The 20486-nt window shown below is 42.0% G+C and overlaps 1 protein-coding gene across 2 annotated transcripts in view; it reads right to left on the minus strand.

Moving 5' to 3' along the window:
• Positions 1 to 20448, minus strand: part of DOCK9 (dedicator of cytokinesis 9) — a 282353-nt gene extending 261905 nt beyond the window's left edge. For both annotated transcript variants that reach the window (XM_058548414.1, XM_058548411.1), the window contains exon 1: positions 20249 to 20448. In XM_058548414.1, coding sequence (XP_058404397.1) covers positions 20249 to 20377 — 129 coding nt within the window. In that variant the 5' untranslated portion in view covers positions 20378 to 20448. The remainder of the gene's footprint in view (positions 1 to 20248) is intronic.
• Positions 20449 to 20486: the final 38 nt, after the last annotated feature.

Consider the following 20486-nt stretch of genomic DNA (forward strand, 5'->3'; position numbering starts at 1 on the left):
TCTCTTTTTGGAGCTCTTATCCCACCATGTTGGAACTGTCTGATTGCCTATTTATGTCCTGACCAGACTAAAGGTATAGATAACATGGATAATAAACCTCTTCCTATATACACATATCCTATTGGTTCTATTTCTCTGGAAAATCCTGACTAATACATCCATGTACAAGTTTTTGTATGAACATAGAGTGTTAGGTCAAAGACTGTGTCCATCCAATTTACAGTCCTACCCCAGGTTCTGGCCCTGTGGCTGGTATGTAACGGTACTAAATGGGTACTTGTTAAACAAGTTACCAAAATGAATAGATTATCCAGTCCAAGCCTCTACACTTTCCATTTTACATATCAATCCTACATTACCTATAATAAAATGGCTAATGGATTTGATGGTAAATGTTCTCATAGATAAAAAAAATCCCAAGGGAATGTAATCCCATGCCTTATAAGTATTTCTCTTACTATCTTTATAAAGTAAAATTGAAAGTATGACCTGCTGACACCTGCTCTATAAATGTTTACTGAGATAAACAGTGGAATGAAGCTTCTTCATTCCATAGAATACCTAAGAGTTTGTCAATATGGCAAGACATGAAGGGAATGGGAAGGTCAAGAAGACAATGAAGGATGGCAGAAGCCACTACACATTTCCTCCTCCCTCCAAAAAAAAAATTATTTTACTCTTCTTCATCTTCTCTTTTATGTTTTCTTTCTCTCTCTTACAGCCAAGGTTCTCAAAGATTCTCTCTCTCTCACATGCAACACTCACTCACTCACTGATATAAATCTTTCCTCAGAGACTCTCCTTGCCTAGCACTCCTTCTCCTTGACTGACAAGATGTAAACTGCAGTGAGCTAATTGGCCTTTCAGCTTGTCATTACACAGTTCCCAGCTCCAAACAACCTTGGAATGGTTAGGTCTAGATCCGTGGCAGAGTGGGGACACCAGCCCCAAAGAGTATATAAAGTCACAACTAAAGGTGTGGCATGCAGGAAGACAGCTTCCCTGGGGGGTCCCTGAACCTGTCTCCACCTCCACTGCTCCCAGAAGACCCTGGTTTTCCCTTCTTCACCACACTGCTCTAATTTTCCATTTCCATGTCTTTCTAGCCCATTCCTGTACTGTTCAGTTGCCCGTACATGTTTTCTAATTTTCCTATAATAAACGTATTGCTCTTGTAATAAGAGAGGAAAAAGTTAAAAGTACCAAGGAACAGTCCCCTAAGAGCATATGATAAGCCATCTTCTTATAAATCTAATTCAGCAAGACTTTGCCATTTTTAAGTGATTTTTAAATTTAAAAATAAATAAAACTTGGGTAGATAGAGTTTACATTTACTTTTACAGTTCATTGCCCCTTCCCAGGCAAACTTAGAATGACCTCACGGGAAACAAAAAAACTGTTTCATTTTTCTAATTTGTCATGTGCTATACATCTCTGTGTCTGACAAGTTTTTAAATCACAAAGCATACACTTATAACGTTCTTATTAAGCACTATAAATAAAAGGAAAACCATTTGACTTGGCCTGCAGAGTGACTGGCTTCCTTCCCATCTCCTCATATTCCTTAGAGACACGGAAAGAATGAGGTGCGTGTGTCCACATCACTCCCCGAGCCTCCTCTGACAGGATATCTCCATCCGCTGCTTGCTTTTTGTCACTGCTCGTAACAGGAAAACTCGCTTTCCTGCTTTCTCAATACCAAATGGGTTAGTCCTGCGAGGGAAAACATCCCCTCAGAATCCACCCCAAGGCTACACAGAAGGCAACAGAAACAAAAGCTGGTCCATTCTTTCCCTAAATATTCCATTGGCAGGCAGCCGAGGACTGTGCCAGGTCAGTGGTTTAATATCCTGTGGCTTTGGCGGAAAAGATAGAAAGAATTATGAAGTTGCCAGCCCAGGATTCCAAAACCTGCTCTGTTGGTGTTAATATTTGCCAAGCATCCATCATGACACCACTTTTCACAGAAAGAAAACCCAGCCACTGTCGGAACAGTTACAGAACTAGGAAAAGGTCTAGGGAAAGGTGCATGGCTTAGAATACAAGGGGTCCAGGAACACTATCAATAGAAGGAATCATCCTTCACGTTAGAATAATTTTAAAGAAAAGTTCAGGAAACAAAAGACAAGAATCAACGTTAAGGTTTATGCAATATGTCTAGGCAGAGTCAAGGTAGGAAAGAACAAGGACAAATAAAGGATGAAAAGCAAGCTTAGGGCACACACAGATATGATACCTTATTCGGGTCTACTGAGCCAAAAATGGCACTACTGGTGACTGTCCAAGAGCCCCTGCTCAGACTGCGGGGAATCCCTCCCCACACAGAAGGCCCCACCAGCAAGGCAATATACACATTCCTAGCAAATGCTGGGGCTGGGCCTCACCCGCTGAGGGTGCCACATGTCCAGACACCATCCTCCACCTCCACCTCCTTCAAGTCACAAGACTCTGTCTCACTAGGGCCCCCTTTCCCTCAGGTGCTAAGATGAGCACTAACCTGCTCCCAGCCCGTGTGCTCCTCGTTCCTACTGCCCAAACCAACCACTTTGAATAAAACATACCTAATTACCATCTCCAAAAACCTACAACAGGGCTTCCCAAACTACTTGTGGTGAAGGTCTACTTCCTCCCCCAATCCATTGGTGACCAAAACTTTTATAAAATACAAAATAATAGTAATAATAATACCTAATAAATAAAATTTAAAACAAAGACATATAAAATATGTCCCAAATTTTTATTAGATTCAACAGACTTAAAGTTGCCCTGTCAAACTGTTAAAGGTTTCTAAACACTTACTCTCAATTTCTGTATGTCCCTCATGGTAGGTCAGTTATAAACAGTTCACAGACAAACCCCTGACTACAGATTTCACGTAGAGTAGCCCTACTTACAATAGGAAATGGAGGTTCAACATCTTCAAGTCTTCACTTCCTACTGTGCTTCTCTATTCTGAAGCCTTCCACTAAGACCTACAGATCTTCTTCTATTTGGGGTAAATTCTCATTTATCCTCCTCCCTTTTCTCTCATCATCTCCCTTCACCAACTAGCTTTCTCCTGATTCTCATGAATGTCATGGTGAAGGCTGGAAGTAAAGACATGTGGATGAGTCACTGAAATAGAGGTAGTAGCTAAACTCTCTGGAAGGTAGAAGGGAGAAAACATCAGGTACTCATTCTTCTGGAGGATGGCTATAGCAGGAAACTGAATAGGGAAACACTAGATAACAGGGGAAGACATGAAAAAACAGTTATCATTATTACCACTGTCATCATATAAATTAATAACAGGTGATAACGATAGTATTTGATATCAAAGGAAGATGGAGTTTCAGAGAAGAGAGATCTATGGTCATATGAAGCAAAGAAATCCAAGAGGAGGAAAACTGAGAATACTTTTCCATCTATAATTTATCAATCCATGCAGTGACTTAGCTTGTATTTGGAAATGTTAAAGTTCACATCCAAAAATGAACTGGGTTCCCTGTTGTACAAAATAGTCACATTTATTTTCTCTTACCTAAAACAACTAAACTACAGAAATATGTACAAAAGGATCACAAAATAAATTACATTACTATTTGTCACTAAATAACTGTTTATGAATCGACCATTTTTAAAGGCTTCTTTAATTTTTCCCTTAAAATGGCAGAAAGGAAATATGAAGTCAGAATGACAGCCTTGAAGACGCAGTGGTGGAAAGGCAGCTGGTCGGGGCCTCATGGTTAAGCTCACATTGATTATGACTGAGTATTTTAAAGATGACTAGAAAGATGGTTTTTAAAGCTGTCTGCTCTACCCTAAACATTCTCTAAAAAATGAAGGCCCCTAACAGCTCACTGCTAATCCCTTTCTCTGGTGGTGGTTTATAATGCGAGATGAGATTCTCATCTGTCTGCAATGGTTTATCTGAAAGTGGGAGACCAGATAAATTTACACTCCCCTCGAGGCCTGCATAACAAGGGTGAGTGTTCTCAGATTTCTGCATCACCACCTTCCTAGTCTCGCACAGCTGAAACCTAAGGCTATATTTAATACCGCCAGCTTCTCAATCTCATGTGGCCAGGGAACATCAACCTGACCCTGGTGTGGGAGGAGGGAGGATTATTGGTAAATATTTATTGAATAAATATCCTAATCAGGTTCAAATACCCATCAACTTTATCCCAAAATACTTCTTACACACAACCCTCTTTACTTCATGCCCTCCTTATTACCTCTTGCCTAAATTACAGCAAAAGTCTCCCAGGTATATCTATACCCCCAGCTCTGCCCCCATCCACAACCCAGCCACCAGGCTCCAACGACACAGTCCCCATATTCCCAAGGCAAAGCTCTGATCCAGGCGCCTTCCAGCTCAAAAACCATAACAAAGAATAAAGTCAACACTCCACAACCTAGCCCTTGTCCACCTTCCCTCTTCCCCTCCTTGGGTGACCAGGATCCGTGCAGCCCTAACTCTCCCTACACTTCACCAGACTCAACTACTCACTGTTTCCCAGACACACCCCATGATCTCCTTCCTCGGGGCCTTCACTCATGTGGTCCCTCTATCTAGAACAACTGCCATCTTTCAAGTCTACTTTCAGCTCAAAAAGCCGTCTCCTTCATTAAGTTTTTTCTGATTCCCTCACCTAGAGGTACTCTCTCTCCTGGGGACCCTTTAATATTTTTACTTATAACTGTCCAGTGATACAATCTTCTATTTAAATGTGCACAAAGCTTATTTTGCCATCTTCTCTCCCCTCAGTCTGTCAGCAAGTAGGACAGGATCTGTCTTACTCATCCTGGTTCCCCAAAGCACCTAGCACAGAGCTTGGCACATAGTAAGGAGTCAACAAACATGTTCAATTAATTTGGCACATGTGCGATATTAAAAATGTACCTATTCAGATATATGTGGAAATACATTATAAATGTGAAAGCATCTGTAACATACTTGTGCATGCATATTTATTTATCAAATAGTTGCTCATTTCTTTTCCCAGGGGATTATTAACATGATCCACACGTGTCCTTAATGACAAGAAGCAAAAAAAAAAAAGATAAAAAAAAAAAAAATCAAGCCTAAACCAAGTGCATGCACCTTTACGTAAGAACCAATTTTAGTACTTTATGAATAAAGATGTTTCTTTCCAATTGAAAAGTGGCTTTCTAGAAACAAAGACCAGTACTTTATCAGTTATGCTATCATTAGCCTAACTGCAATCAGCAGGATGTCACCTTTCTTCCAAAAGCCCCCAGGCTGTCTTCAGTACCTTTTATATTCACTAAAAACCCAGGCAACAGCGCCATGCAAATCTGTTCCAGCTTAAAGTCACTGATGATTTTGCATAAAAAACTGAATTTTCTTTTCATGCACAGTTCTCACAATCAATTCAGATTATTTTTAATCTGGAGCTCCCCAGAAATTGGTTTCATTTTCAATTCTAAAGAAAGCAGAGGTTTTACAGTTCTTGCACCCTCAGCTATAGGATATAAAGAATTACAATAATATATAATAGCATATTATTTAACATAAGCTTAAAATGCTAATATGATACTATATTATTTAACGAATTCCTATGCTACTTCTGGGGTTAATTAAGAACATTATCAAGATCCAAACCCCTGCATATTTGGGGGTCTTTGCACCTAGGGGACACATTAGAGATGACAAGAGAAATAAATCTCTTAAATGCCGTTTTCTCTAGTTAGTTTCAAAGTAAATGACATGTGTACAGCTAAAAATCTTAATTTTAGGACTCTTCAGGATGTTAATAGCTACATTACTACAAAAATAAAAAGCTTCCCTCCCACCTCTCTAGCCTGTTCCTTTGAGCCCTGATGCACAATTCTCACTGCACTCTAATCATTGATGCAGGTTTCCTCTATCCCTCCCCAGTATCTTCATGAGAGAACCATTCTACAATGAACACTACTCCTACAATGAACAGGCACATCAAGCTTCTGGGTCTCATGAAAGCAGAATAGATATGGAGGTCCCAGTATGTTTCCACTCTCTAGAAAGCTGACTTCAGTCTCAGTACTTTCCTACAAACTCCATCTGTACAGGTCACAACCTTCCTTCTTCCTTCAGGGTGCAAATCAGCCAAGAAGCAGATGACTCCCAAAGGGGAACCACCAACCCAAAAGCTCCCTGGGTCCCATCTGTGCTCATTTTCCCCTAGTTAACATGCACCTTGAGAACAAGGTCTGTGTCTTAATCAAAGGTTTATCCTTTAGTGTCTGTTGAGTAAGTGAATGACCAAAGACAACTGGGGATGTACTGAATACTTAAGCTCCAGAGCCTAAAATAATTGTAATAACACTGCATTTTTGTCTGCTAGCGTAATGGTTAAGAACTCAAAAATGTCTTAAGATCTGCTAAAATCCTGACTAGAAGATAAACAAGAGGACCCCGAATCCTCAGGAGGCTCCAGGGCAAGAGGCCCTGGCCTGATAATGTGGAAGAAGATCACAAGGCAGCCTGGAGCAGAGAAGACTGGGCTCCATCTGGCCTTTGCCCCTTCTCTCTCAAAGGTCACCACTGATGGAAATGAGTTCCAGGGCTGCACCAGGCAAGGCTCCAAACCAAAGGATTTAGTCAGAAAGAAGCAGCTTAAATGCACTCTGGGCCAGTCAGTGCCTCCTGCATTGTACAGGTAACACAACACAGGCACCAGGCCAAGACCCCAAAGGAGTAAGTATTACAGGCAGAACCCAGTTCTCCCAACAGTTTAAGTGGTTTTAAGTCCTTTTAAAAACTTGATATATTAATTGGTTTTTCACAAAATCACCTCCAAAGAAGTCAGTAAAGCACATGGATTCTTCAGTTTAAAAAAAAAAATCACATAACAGCACGTATTTCTGATCTTCTACAAAAACATAACACTCTCTCAGAAGGTTTTCTTAAAAAAATAAAGAAAATAAAATGGCTAAATGAACACACTAAAAGTCTGGGAAGAAAAAAAGTTAACCTAAGAGATTAAATATCCTGTAAATTCTAGCTAGTGTAATAGTTTATAAATGAATCTAATATACTATAAATATTATGGCACCTCTGCTAGCACCATAGGAACTCTGCTTTCTACTTAAGAAAACAGCAATATGTTAGAATGACAGATTAAATAAGTTCTCTAAACTATCTTAGAAATGCAATCCTTTCTGTAATAATACAATTTGAACTAAATTGCCATTTACAGCTGAATATTTATTTTAGCCAAGGCAAAGCAGCTTGAAAGGTAAAATGACCTAGATTAACAGAACTTATTCCACATTAAGAATTTTGGGTTCAGGCCGGCCCCGTGGCTTAGCGGTTAAGTGCGCACGCTCTGCTATTGGCGGCCCAGGGTTCGGATCCCGGGCGCACACCGACGCACCACTTGTCCAGCCATGCTGAGGTCACGTCCCAGATACAGCAACTAGAAGGATGTGCAACTATGACATACAACTATCTACTGGGGCTTTGGGAGGATTGGCAATAGATGTTAGCGCAGAGCCGGTCTTCCTCAGCAAAAAAGAGGAGGATTAGCACGGATGTTAGCTCAGGGCTGATCTTCCTCACACACACACAAAAAAAAGAATTTTGGGTTAATAGGCCCAGGAAGGTTTTTTCTCTAGTGACATAATCATTTTAACCAAAGTACGCATAAAACCATGATCTTCCATCCCTTAAATAAATTCTTCCTTCTTCAATAAGTTACTACTGAGATCTTTTTTTGATTAATCTTGTAATTCTTGCTTTTTATTTCTTTCTCCCTTTCCTCCCAATACCCCTTAAACAGAAATGAATTCCTTTCTTGGCTTGTAGAAAAATGAATGTCAATTTCATCTATAAACTGGCCTAGGAATCATGAAATATATAAGTGGGAAGGAGATCCACGGTACAAGTGGATGTTTCATATTCTGATATTATCTGATTACAATGGTCTATAAAGATATTTGATGAAATTCAAGTGTAAACAAAGTAAATTTAATTATTTGCTGTGGTCAGTGGAAAATACATTGGGCCAGGAGTCAGTAAACTAGATTTTCTTCTAGTCTGTAACTAGCTGTATGACCACAGACAAATCACTTAACCATGGTAGACCTTATCTTCCTCATGTATAAAATCAGAAAGCTGGACCAGAAGACCTCTAAAGATAACTTTCACCTCCAAATCAGTATGATTTCACTTCCACGTCACAAATTTCTGTCAATCCAGAGAATTCATGGTACTTTCCAGAAAAGTGTTTAATGATTCAAGTTAACCATTTAAAAGTTTCTGAGAAACTCAATTTTTAAAATTATATCTTTTAGACAACCCTGCCACCTTATCAGGAAAAAATGTTAAATATCAGCCAGGTGACCTTAAGCGAGTCACTAGATTTCTCTGATGTTCAGTTTCTTCATTGAAAAACAGAAATAAAAAAACCTATCCTTGTCTATTTGACTAGATTTTCCAGAGGCTCAAGCAGGATGGTTTTTTGAAAGAATTTTATAAAACTCTCAAATGCAAGGTTTCATTATTTCACAAGGGCCTCCTTCCTATGAGCATTCAATGCAGGGCTCTGAACTCGTCAATAATATATTTTTTTTAAAGGACGGTGGATGTTTCATTTATTTATTTATTTTTTTGGTGAGGAAGATTAGCCCTGAGCTACTGTGCCAGTCTTCCCCCATTTTGTATGTGGGACGTTGCCACAGCATGGCTTGATGAGCAGCGTGTAGGTCGGTGCCCAGGATCCGAACCTGTGAACCCCAGGCCGCTGAAGTAGAGCACACGAACTTAACCACTACGCACCTGGCCACCCCAGGCAGACAATATTTTTGCTACCAAGATACACATGTATGTCTTACTTTAGGAACACATTGCACATTAAGATGCACACCTGTACAAGCACTAAGATGTACAACTGTAATTTTCAAACAGTACTAATTTGAATGTCTTATATGCAGCACCAAATTTTCCCTCTGATATTCACTGTGTTTTCATTTTCTTGGTAGATCATTATCTATTCACTTATGAAAGTAAAACAACCGGGAAATATGAGAAAAATAAAGAACAAATCATACGCCTACCTTTTCATTTATTTCCTTCGAACATTTTTCTTATACACAGGTTATTTCTTACATAATTATGATCATAGATATTTCCATATACTGCTTCTTCTTCACCAATATTATAATTTTCCCATGTTATAAGTTCTCCATAAGCAGCATTTTTAAAAGTTCTATGATATTCCTTTAGGTTGCCCTCATAAATAACAAAGCTTACACTTACTGGGTATTTACTGTGTGCCAGGCCCTTTTCTAAATGCTTTATATGCATCTGCTCGTATAATCATCACAAAGATCTATGGGATAAGTGCTATTATGATGTCCATTCTTAGGGTGAAGAAACTGAGAAAGCAGAGCTTTCTCTGAAGAGCTGGGTTTAGAATCTCCAAGATATTATCTACTGTATCCTGCCATCACTAGCAAGAACAATCCCCCTATTAACAGAAACGGTTATACCACCATATTTTCTACGTTCCAGAATTTATGGGCTAAACATCTGATACTTCACTTGTTTCTAAAACAAAAGAGAATGGTTTTTTAGAGCATCTGTAATATCATAAAAGTTTTCTATGAACAAAATACTACTTATACTTTTTTTAAAAAGTGGATCATTCTCTATATACTGTTTATAATCTTTTTTTAATTTAGTATGGTAAACATCTCTCCTTAGAACATTTCTATATCCACATCACAGAACATGTCTTTTCTATTAAAATAAAATGTACAAAATGAAAATAGAGTATGTGCATCTCAAACTAAGTATATTTAAGAGTTTGAGAATAAACTTCAAGTGGTCAATGGAAACCCTGGCAGTTCACTGACATCTGCTTTCAGATTCACATTCAATAAATGTTAATCTATAATAAATAAATGAGCATGTCTCTAACGCACACACTGACCCAGCCAGCCTCCAGAAGCCGACACACCCAAGCACTATCTTAATTATATTTATCCCTGCCAACTTCAAAGAAAGGGGGACAGGGAGATTCAAATCATTTGGCATTACAGAGTTCTGATCAGATAGTAAGGCTCCTTGCTATCAATTCACTGATAAGGACTCAAGGAGTCCATTAGAGAAAAAGTGACAGAGATGTAAAAGAAATAGAAACAACTTCACTAACCAAGTGCTTCGTGATAGTTTGCAACACTCATGGTTCAACTGAATGAAAAGCACTTCTAGTAGTATTTTTATTTTGTTTTGTTTTCAGATAAATGAGTTGCTAAATACCTAACACAAGAATTAGATCAGTGTGTTCTTTTGTTTGTTTGTTTTTGAGGAAGATTGGCCCTGAGTTAACATCTGTTGCCAATCTTCTTCCTTTTTCCTTTTTTCTCCCCAAAGCCCCAGCAGACCGTTGTATGTCATAGTTGCACATCCTTCTAGTTGCTCTATGTGGGACGTCGCCTCAGCATGGCTTGATGAGCGGTGCGTAGGTCCGCACCCAGGATCCGAACTGGCAAACTCCGAGCTGCCGAAGCAGAGAGAGCAAACTTAACCGTGCTCAGTGTGTTCTTTTACACAGTGAAGTTGTACAGAGTTGGTGAAAACAAATGGTCCTAAAAAGGAAATTAATCTTACTTGTATCAAAATGCGTAGCTGTTTAAAACTATACAAAGATCACACGATCTACTGACAACCTCCCAGCTGTTTCTAAACTAAAGAAAACACAGGCCCAGCCCCAAAGTGATGCATTCTTATGTATGTGAATATCATCAAATTTGTCAGGTGGCAATGAGACACTAATGATATAATGGAACTGGTGTGTTAGGAAAATTAATCTGGCAGAGGGAGATAGGCTAGAATGAAGTTGTCGGGAGAGAGGGAGAATCTCCCTCTGCCCTTTTCCTTAAGGTTCTATGGCTGGCCAAATAATTAAGAAGACAGGTTAGCAGGAGAAAATAATACCAAGTTTAATAACATGTATACATGGGAGAAAGCAGGGACACTGCGTTTCTCAACACAATAGCAGAAATTCTCGTCTTAAATACCATGTTCAGCCAATGACCAAGGAGGATGTTGGGGGTGGGGGGAGTCAGTTACAGAAGATTACCACTAAAGCACAGTAAACAAGAGTAAGGTTATTATGCAAATTTAAGGCCTCACCTTCCACATTGATAAGTTTCTAGAAATGAGGTCGTCCCCCCTCTTCCCAATACAGAGAGGGAGATACCTTTACAAATGGAGATTTTCCTCATAAATGTAAATGTTTGTCTAGCAACTCCTCGCAGGGCCATCAAGAGAATGTGGCCAGAGAGACAGAACTTCTGATAAGATGGGCTTGTTGGTGCCTTTCCTATTGTAACATCTATTTTACATTATATTACAGCCATCAGATAGAAGATCTGTTCCAGGAAGGAGTTACTATGTTAAATTCTTTAGGCAGGTAGTGGGGTGGTCAAATGTCCCTCAGAGAAAACAATCAAGGTAAAAGAGATATATTTCAGGGTGGCCAAATCTTGATCTCCCACAAAGTAAACAGAAACGGGTGCAGGACAGAGAAATTAGGGGCAACGGGGAATCAAAAAAAGATGAAAAAGAGGCCAGCCTGGTGGCGTAGTGGTTAACTTCCTGCGTTCCACTTCGGCGGCCCAGGGTTCACCTGTTTGGATCCTGGGTGCGGACCTATTTAGCACTAATCAAGCCATGCTGAGGCAGCATCCCACATAGAAGAACTAGAAGGACCTACAACTAGGACATACAACTATGTACTGGGGCTTTGAGGAGAAAAAAGAAAAAGAGGAAGATTGGCAACAGATGTTACCTCAGGGCCAACCTTCCTCAAAAAAAGGAAAGAAACCTAGAACGTGGACCTAAGCCAAGCATTTGAGACCAACAGTGGGGAATATAAGGGATTAAAAAAAAAAAAAGATGAAAAAATGAGACGTGTCAGATGTAGAGACTGCAGGAGTTATTCATTCATCAAAAAAATATTTATTGAGCTCCTCCTATGAGCCAAGTACTAGGAAACCATGGTGAACAAACAGTCCAGTGAGGAAAACAGACAAGAAACAAATGTACACACAAATAAATATATAAATTGTGCTAAGTGGTACAAAGAAAAAGAACAAGCCAGCCCTGTTTCAGTGTGAGTGGACAGACAAGGCCCCTGTGAGGCAAGGACGCGTAAGTACAGTTCCAAACACAAAGAAGAGTCGCCTGGCAGATGAGGAGAGAGGCAAAGAGGTGATTATCATCCCAGGCAGAGGTAAGAGCTTCTGCTAAGGTCCTGGGGTATGAGAGCCTGGCATCCGGAGGATGTAAAAGGCAAGCTGGTAAGCAATGAGAGGGTGGTGCCTAATAAGGAGATCCCCTTACAGTCCAAGGGAAGCAGCTTATATTCCCAGCGCAGCGGGAGGCACTGGTGTGTTAAGGATTCAGAATTGAAGCCTTAAGGATGAAGTGAGAATGGCAGCAAAGTGACCAGAAAGGAGGGATCCTATCCTCTACTACTACTGCAGGGACCAGGACAGGGGCAGGAGACAGAGAGAAGGGGATGACAGGATGCAGTAGTCTTGAGTGCTGCTCACCAAAGATCTTAGTTCTCCTTCCAGGCATATAGACAGGATTGTACTTCCCTGCCCTTTGGAGTCAGGTGTGGCCATGCGACTTGCTTTAGCCAATGGAACGTTAGCAGAAGTGACTGGGTGGAAGCTTAAGGGCCTGTGAGGGAGTCCCCACACTCTTTCTCCCCACAAGGACCCACCACATTCAATATGGTCGCTGTCCTATCAACCCAGGTCTCAGGACGTGGACAACGTGGTCTCTAGCCACCCTCAATGGAGAGGCGGCATGAGGGAGAAATAAACCCTTCTGTTTCAAACCACTGAGATTTAGGAGTCTTTAGCCCCTACTGACTGATGCAGAAATAGAACGTGATAGATGCAGTGATGACAGAATGAGGAAGTCAAAAGGAGATGAACAGAAGAGACAGAGGAGGACACAGAGATTTCAAAGTTGGTGACCATGAAATGATGCCTCTCACTAAGAAAACAAGAACGCAAAAACGACAGCTGGTTTAGGATGAAAAGTGACAATTCATGTTTCACAGATGCTGAACTTAAGGGACTGGTAGGACAGGCAAGTACACATGCCAGGTAGGTTAGCAGAAAAGCAGGTCTGAGATGGGGGAAAAAAATCAGAACTGATATAAAGATTCAGAAATTGCAATGAAGTGTGTGGCTCCCTTCAGAGTGAAGGGAAGAGTCTAAATTCCAATGGTGGAGCAAGGACCGTTTAGGAATGCCCCTGGGTGGTGAGTGTAGGAAGGAGACAGAGTGAAGATGATCAAGGAGGAAGGAGGATAGCCACAGAAGGGGAAGGAGGAGAGCTGAATGGTATCAAATGCTGCAGCCGACAAGTGGAAGGGGTGAGGACTGAGAGGCCACCCCACAGCAAGGACAGAAGCCAGGCTGCAGAGGCACAACCAAGGTCACACAGAGGTTAGTAGCGAAGAGGTAACAGAACCCAAGCCCCCACTGCCTTTCAACACTATAATGGAAGAATTTTCTCAAGTCATTATTCTCCTAAAACAAAACTTAACGGTGTCATTAACAGTCCACGTTCCACAACTTGTTTAGATTACTGTTAAGACCTTTAGATAGTTTGCAGTCGGTCAGTATTTTACATTTTCTGCCCTGAACAGACAGCACTGTGACTTCAGACACTGTACTTTATGCACATCTTGGGTCAGTCCTTAGGAGAAATTCCTACAATTTTACGTACTGGGCCAAAGAATGGAATCACGTTCAAGTTCTTGATACATATAACCCAACTGCAAAAAGTTATACCATCCATCATGTTATCAAACTCAGGGGACACAATTCTCATAAAATACCACGCAAATGGGTCCCTGGAGTAGTGGAAACGGGTAGCCCTGCAAATGAAAAGTGCCAGTTCACCCCATTCTTGCAAAACCTTTTCTATCTTTGTAATTTATCAGGAAAAAATGGCATCTTGCTTTAATTAATGTTTCTTTAATTATAGCAAGGCTGAATATTTTTTTCTGCTCTTTATTGGCTAATTGTATTCCTTTCTTGGAGGAATTGCCTATTAATATTCTTTCCCATTTTTCTACTAGAGTGTCTCTTTTTTTAATTGATTTGTAAGAACTCTCAATATATTTTTAAAAACTTAACATTATGACTGAGATATAGATATCTATAAAGGACAAATACTGTTATCTAAGTTTAATGTTTGACTTCTAAACTTTTGGTACTTGTGACATCAGAACAGAGGTTTGAGCGTCTGCATGAGGCAGGAAGGAGTGCTTAGGAACACGTGGTCTGAAGCCACAGTGCCCAGGTTCAAGACCCAGATCCTCTACTTACAGCCTTGTGACATTGAAGTGACTTAATCTCCCAAGTGTAAAGCCCTAACACATATCCTAGGACACAGTTAGTGCTCAATAAATGCTGGTTCCAGACATAGTTAGTCAAGATAATCAATCTTTTCTTTTATTAACATAATACAGGGGCCGGCCCCGTGGCTTAGCTGTTAAATGCATGGGCTCTGCTACTGGCAGCCCAGGTTCGGATCCCGGGTGTGCACCGACGCACCCCTTCCCGGCCATGCTGAGGCTGCATCCCACATACAGCAACTAGAAGGATGTGCAACTATGACACACAACTATCTACTGGGGCTTTGGGGAGGAAAAAGGAAAAAAAGGAGGAGGATTGGCAACAGATGTTAGCTCAGGGCCGGTCTTCCTCAGCAAAAAGAGGAGGACTGGCATGGATGTTAGCTCAGGGCTGATCTTCCTCACACACACACACAAAAAACCATAATACAAGCTTACATTTGTTAAGCACGTATTATTAAGTACTTCACACATGTTATCTTATTTAATCTTTATTTTAAAAACTCTCTAAGATAATACCTAACAATCCCATTTCTCAGATGAGCAAACCGAGGCTTAGGTGAAGAAACTTGCTCACCTCTCAAGCCCAGGCGAAACTGGGCTTTACTTTCATGCTTTAAAAAATCCCTCTCCACCCTTACATGATTATTCACCCACATTTTATGCTGTTTCTTTGATTTACTTTTCATGTAACTCTTATATTTAGTTATAACTTATTTCAGCATGTATGTAACATGGGGCTCCAGTACAGTTTCTTTGCAACATCATTTACTCAATGGTGCACCCACCATATTAGACTACTACTTGCATGATCCTCTCATGTTTACACACACAGAGGCCTATTTCTGAGTTTTCTCTTCCATACCACAGACTTCTCTTCATGTCTTTGGGCCTGCATGTTACAAAACTGTCATGTTATTTGCCCCCACTTAGGGGAAGGTCTCTCTAAGAAGCATATATTCATGGGCTGGTTTGAATCTCTTTCCTAAAATAGGTTTCAAAAAGATAAGAAAAAAATCTATTTTATGATGTGTTCTCAGCCAATCATTAAAATTGTTCCTGAAATTGGCAACTGTATTTCTCAAAACTTCTCTCCCTTCCTCCTAAAACTTGCCCCTCTGCCCAAGCTGCTCTGCTCTTTCTGGGCCTACCTGGCCATTGTAATCATTTGCTGAAATCTCTTATTCTTTTCTAGAAAACAGTCTCCCTTATCTGTGCATCTTCAAGGTCCCGTTTAATTCTTTGTAAACCCCTTTCCAAGTATGCCAGTTCTCTATTATTTCATCTTCCTCTATTCTCTGCACCAGGCATTTAACCCTTTAAAGTTCTCCTTTGTATTGTTATCCATCTTTTTTGTAGACAACTGACTTGTCCACCTGTTTAGATCATATAAACTCTGCTCTAACACAATATCATATCCTCAGTACCCAGCACAGTTCTAGCACAGGGCAGGCCCTCAAGAAATGTGGATGAAGATTTCACAATTCCTTCCCTCCCTTTTCAAATTCAAGGCATTGCTAATGCCCTCCCGTCTCCTAATATTCAAATGAACTAGAAACCAAGGAAATAGAACCTGTTGTTGATTATCTAGTTGGAGATGGGCCTCCACCCTGCTTCCTGTATATGGGACATTTCTGTTTGTTAGGACTCCACCAGAGGGTGGAGAAAGACAGTGAGGTGAAACTCAGGCCAATTCAGTTGCCAATTTACTAACATATCTGATTTAAAATTACAGCCAAAATGAGGTTTTACGTTACCTGAGGATTTTAAAGAACACCACCACTCGAGTCTCAGGTTAACTCAGATAATACTGGAATCTTGAGCTGACTGACCTGGAAGGGTGAAGAAGGCCCCAAGCATGTACTCTGGGAGATTATCATCCCACACCTCTGTCCGTTCTCCTCCAACAGAAAAGAATATTTACGGATGACCTGACTTGGTTTCATTTCATTTCATACTGCTGGATCTCCAAGGGGCGTGGAATGCTATCTCTGGCAGGGGCTTGACATGGGAAGAGAGTTTGAAGATGAACACACTGAGACAAGATCATAAGGAAGCCGGCAGCCAGATGACTTGGGCATCAATACCCAAGTGCATATAGCCGGCAAACCCTGCAAAGAGCCGTGTCACAATATTTGCACAAATCTTTCAGAGAAAGGGTATTTTCAGGCCTTGGGTGGCATGCTCTGTTAGATCTAGGCCATTACGTGCTATCTTTAATACACCTGAAAGACCCAAGGTAAAATGCCTTTGGGAGCTCCAGAAGCAATCACAACTCAACCCTGCTCAGGGAATAATTTCTAGTTTTTCTTCTGAGCCTGCATATATTTTGAACGTGCTGCCCTCCTGACTATTCTAAATCATGGAAAGCTAATTCTGGAATTGTGAGGATTCTTCTTTCATTACCCCAAATCATAAATTACCTTTCCTACAGTTAGGAACAATTACTAGTAGTACCTCTGCTACTCTTATCAAAGCAGCTTAGAACTGAAGCCTGTTAGCAGGGAAAGGGTCTCTAGAAACAATCCAGTACCGCCCCTCACTTAGTAGAACAGGAGCCCTGAGGTTCAGAGACGCTAAGTGACAGCCTAGGCTGCCTTAAATAACTGGTAGAATATATGCCAGGCATCGTCTGAGAGCTTTACCTCTATTGCTTGTTTAATCCTCCCAACAACCCTGTGAGGTAAGTACAACTATTATCTCCACTCTACACATGAGGAAACTGAGGCACAGCAAGGCTAAGTTATATGCCGAAGACTGCACAGCTGGTAAGGAGTAGAACTGGGATTACAACTGACGTGCTCTGACTCCAGAGCCCATGCTCTGAATTACTAAACCTTTAGGATTAAAACCCAGGACTCCTGACGCCAGGGAGAGATCTCTCCATCATTAATAATTCTAAGGTTCATGAAAGACCAAACCGCATTTGAAAAGGCTCGCAAACCTTATTTGGATCCTGATTAGAACAAACTACCAATCAAAGATGTTTTTCTGGGAATACATCTGGGAAATCTGAATAGGATATCAACAGATTATTGTTAATTTTATCACAATGGCATTATCATTATGTAAGACTATATCCCAATTTTTAACAATATATACTAGGTATACAGGGGTGAAATGACGAGGCCTGGAACTCACAATCACAAAAAATGGAAAAAAGGGACAGTTGAAGAAAGTGTGGCAAAATCTTGATAATTATTGAATCGGAGTGATGGAATATGAGAGTTCATTATACTATTCTCTCCACTTTTTTGCATGTTTGTTTTCAAGCTTTTCAAACAAATTAATACAAAATCATTTTTAAAAGCCCGCAAACCTGAGCCTATGAAAAACAAAGCTATCAAACAATGAAAAATTTATCAGCACATCTCACTTTTACATGTTAAAGTTTGTCTGCCAAATGGCAGCCTTTATTAATCACTGAACTATTTAATTTTGTTGTTTCTGAACTCACTACTGGCCACTCACCAATACTAGAAGCCTGGGAAGATCTAGTTAAATCCATACCCTGTTCATGTTTTCTTTTAGTTCATTTGCAGAACTGCTTATCAGTCAGCTAGTTAAGAATATTTATTGAGCGTTTACTATGTTGTAGGCACCGTATTAGCACTGACCCAAGTTATCAAAGACAAAGCAGAGTAATACTTCCATCCAAGCATGGATGGATGGACCACAGCATTCCAAACCCTGGCTTGATTGCTGCTCTGCTTCCTGCAAGGATCAGGGGTACCTTCTTAGATCCTCCTAGAACAAAGCCAAGCCAGAACCTATGTGGCAGGTGCACCTGCTGTGGCTTCCTGGCAGACACTGGGGAGCAGCAACAGGAAGCAGGCAGTGGCAGAGTACCTAGCAGGAGGTGAGGGGAGTGAGGTTTACGGGTAATTTTAGTATCTGCAAGCTATTCCAAATTCCTCCTTCTGCAGTGCAGAACCATTGCAATGCATCTCCCATCCAGCCTCGGAGCCACTCAAACACCCGAGTAGGCCCACCTGCTTTCCTGCATTTTGTATTTGTTTCATCATGAGTTTCATCAGACAAGTGACCACAGATAGACAACACTAAGAGTTGAGACACCAGCCACTCATCTGGCTCTTCATGCTTAAGGGTGTCCAGAGAAAAAAGATGTATTATTAAAGTGTCATGCGGTATGTCACACATGAGAATGGACACTACTAGGTCACTATCAGTAGGCCATCCTCCGACAGGAAGAGTAGATATTCACGGACTATTGCACATCAGTAATTAGCAGTGTTGTGCCTGTGTTGGCACTTCCGTGCTCACTCTAATGGTTTATTAAACTAGTACCTCCTCCTCAGTCCGGGTCTGCTGGCACTTTGGAAATCATGGCACAGTCATATGTTTTCTTTACTCTTCTTTTGCTTCAAAACCCTGATGAAGACAGTAGCCCCCAGTTAAAAGAACTAAGTTTCATGCAAGAAGAGAAAAGATACTACACGTGTTGTGGGCTTTATCTTTAACAGACACACATTGGCAAAAGTCAGGAAAACAGAAAATTTTCCTTAGGCCAAAGCAACAGAAGTTATTCAGGTTATGGAAGAAAAACGGCAGGTTCTGGTCTATTCCCATCTCCTACTCTACTCCTTACCATCAACTGATCAACTTCAGTATAATAGAAAAATAAAATCCCTGCATATTACTGAACAAACTCGGAATCTGGGGTGAGTTGGCAGAGCTGGCAATTGAGAGAAAAATCAAACTGCGTAAGCTGCATATGGAGATCAGCGAAGCTTCATCTCCAATCTCCACAAACATCATTCATATCATCTTGTCTCTGTCCAGGAAGGACATCTATCTGCCACCAAAAAGACTGTGCTAAGGGACCTGGAACTCCACCCCGACAATACCCCACACAAAGCACCACAAAACCCAGAGAGTCATTTCCAAGGCCCATCTTCTTGCATTGGTTCCAACAAACACAAGTCACCCACCCACAAACAGGTCCCTTTCAAGAAAACAAACGCCAGCGAAAATGCAAGGAGCTGCAAAAAGTTTCCAGCTTCCCTGGAGAGCACGCTGCTGCTCCAACGTCTCTCCTCTCCCGCACGATCCAAAGGATCCGGGTGTACTGCGTTTCCAAATACAGCAGGACCAGCGCTGGCTGTGGAAAAGTTGATTTAAAACTTCATCTTCCTCACACCCCATTCTCTAAAGACGTTCTGATTCGACCAGGTTAATCTCAGGGCTGCTGGCTTCGCTTGCTTCAAATCACCAACCTTCGTTTATAATTTGCACCAATGCCCGAATTACCAAGGGTTCCTATCACGCCCCCTAACCCTTCATATGAGGAGGCCAAACCTCAGAATGCCAGCGAGGGGGAGGTAGCGGAGAAGAGGATGCGGAACTCCTTCCCTTCTGGAGCTCACCCACCCAAAGGGTCCGCAGGACCATCTCCCACCCCGGGTTGCGAAGTGGAAGAGAGAGCCCCCACTTCCACTCCCCTGCGCCGCTCCAGGCCACAGGTGCCAAGCCCCTCCAGAATACAGGAGGAGAAGGGAGCAATGCGAGGGATAGGGAAAAGGAGAGTAATTTCCCAGTTGGCAGAGGGAGGTAAACTGGGGAGCAAAGAGCGGCGGGGACTAACTCCCAGGAAATTTCCCAGGAGGGAAGGGGCAGCTGTGGGGAGAGGACCCGCGGAGGCATGGTGGGGGTTAGGAAGTTGCTGCCCCTCCGGGACCTTCCCTGCCCAACACTCCGCCCGCTTCCCCAGCACCTCTTAATCCTGCAGACCCAGTAGGGTCGGGGGCTCCGCCTCCGCCCGGCCGACTTGGAGGAGCGTGGAGAAGGTGGCGCCCGCCCGCCCGCCTCCCTCCCTCCGTCCGTCCGTCCGTCCGCCGTCCCGCACTCACCAGGAGCACCGAGCCGCGCACCACCTCCGACACGCTCTGCCGCAGCTCAGCCGCCGTGCCCGGCTTACTCAGCGCCCGAGTGAACTTCCGAGTCTCCGCCGAGGCGGGGAGCATCGGAGGCTGCGACATCCTCGCCGCCGCCGCCACCGCCGCCGCGCCTGCTCCCGCGGTCCGGCCCGGCCCCGCCGCCGCCAGGTGCGCCTCCGGCGCCCGGCCCGGCCCGGCCCGCCCGCGGCTC

This window comes from Diceros bicornis, chromosome 9, assembly GCF_020826845.1.
Source record: "Diceros bicornis minor isolate mBicDic1 chromosome 9, mDicBic1.mat.cur, whole genome shotgun sequence".
NCBI classification, from domain to species: domain Eukaryota; kingdom Metazoa; phylum Chordata; class Mammalia; order Perissodactyla; family Rhinocerotidae; genus Diceros; species Diceros bicornis.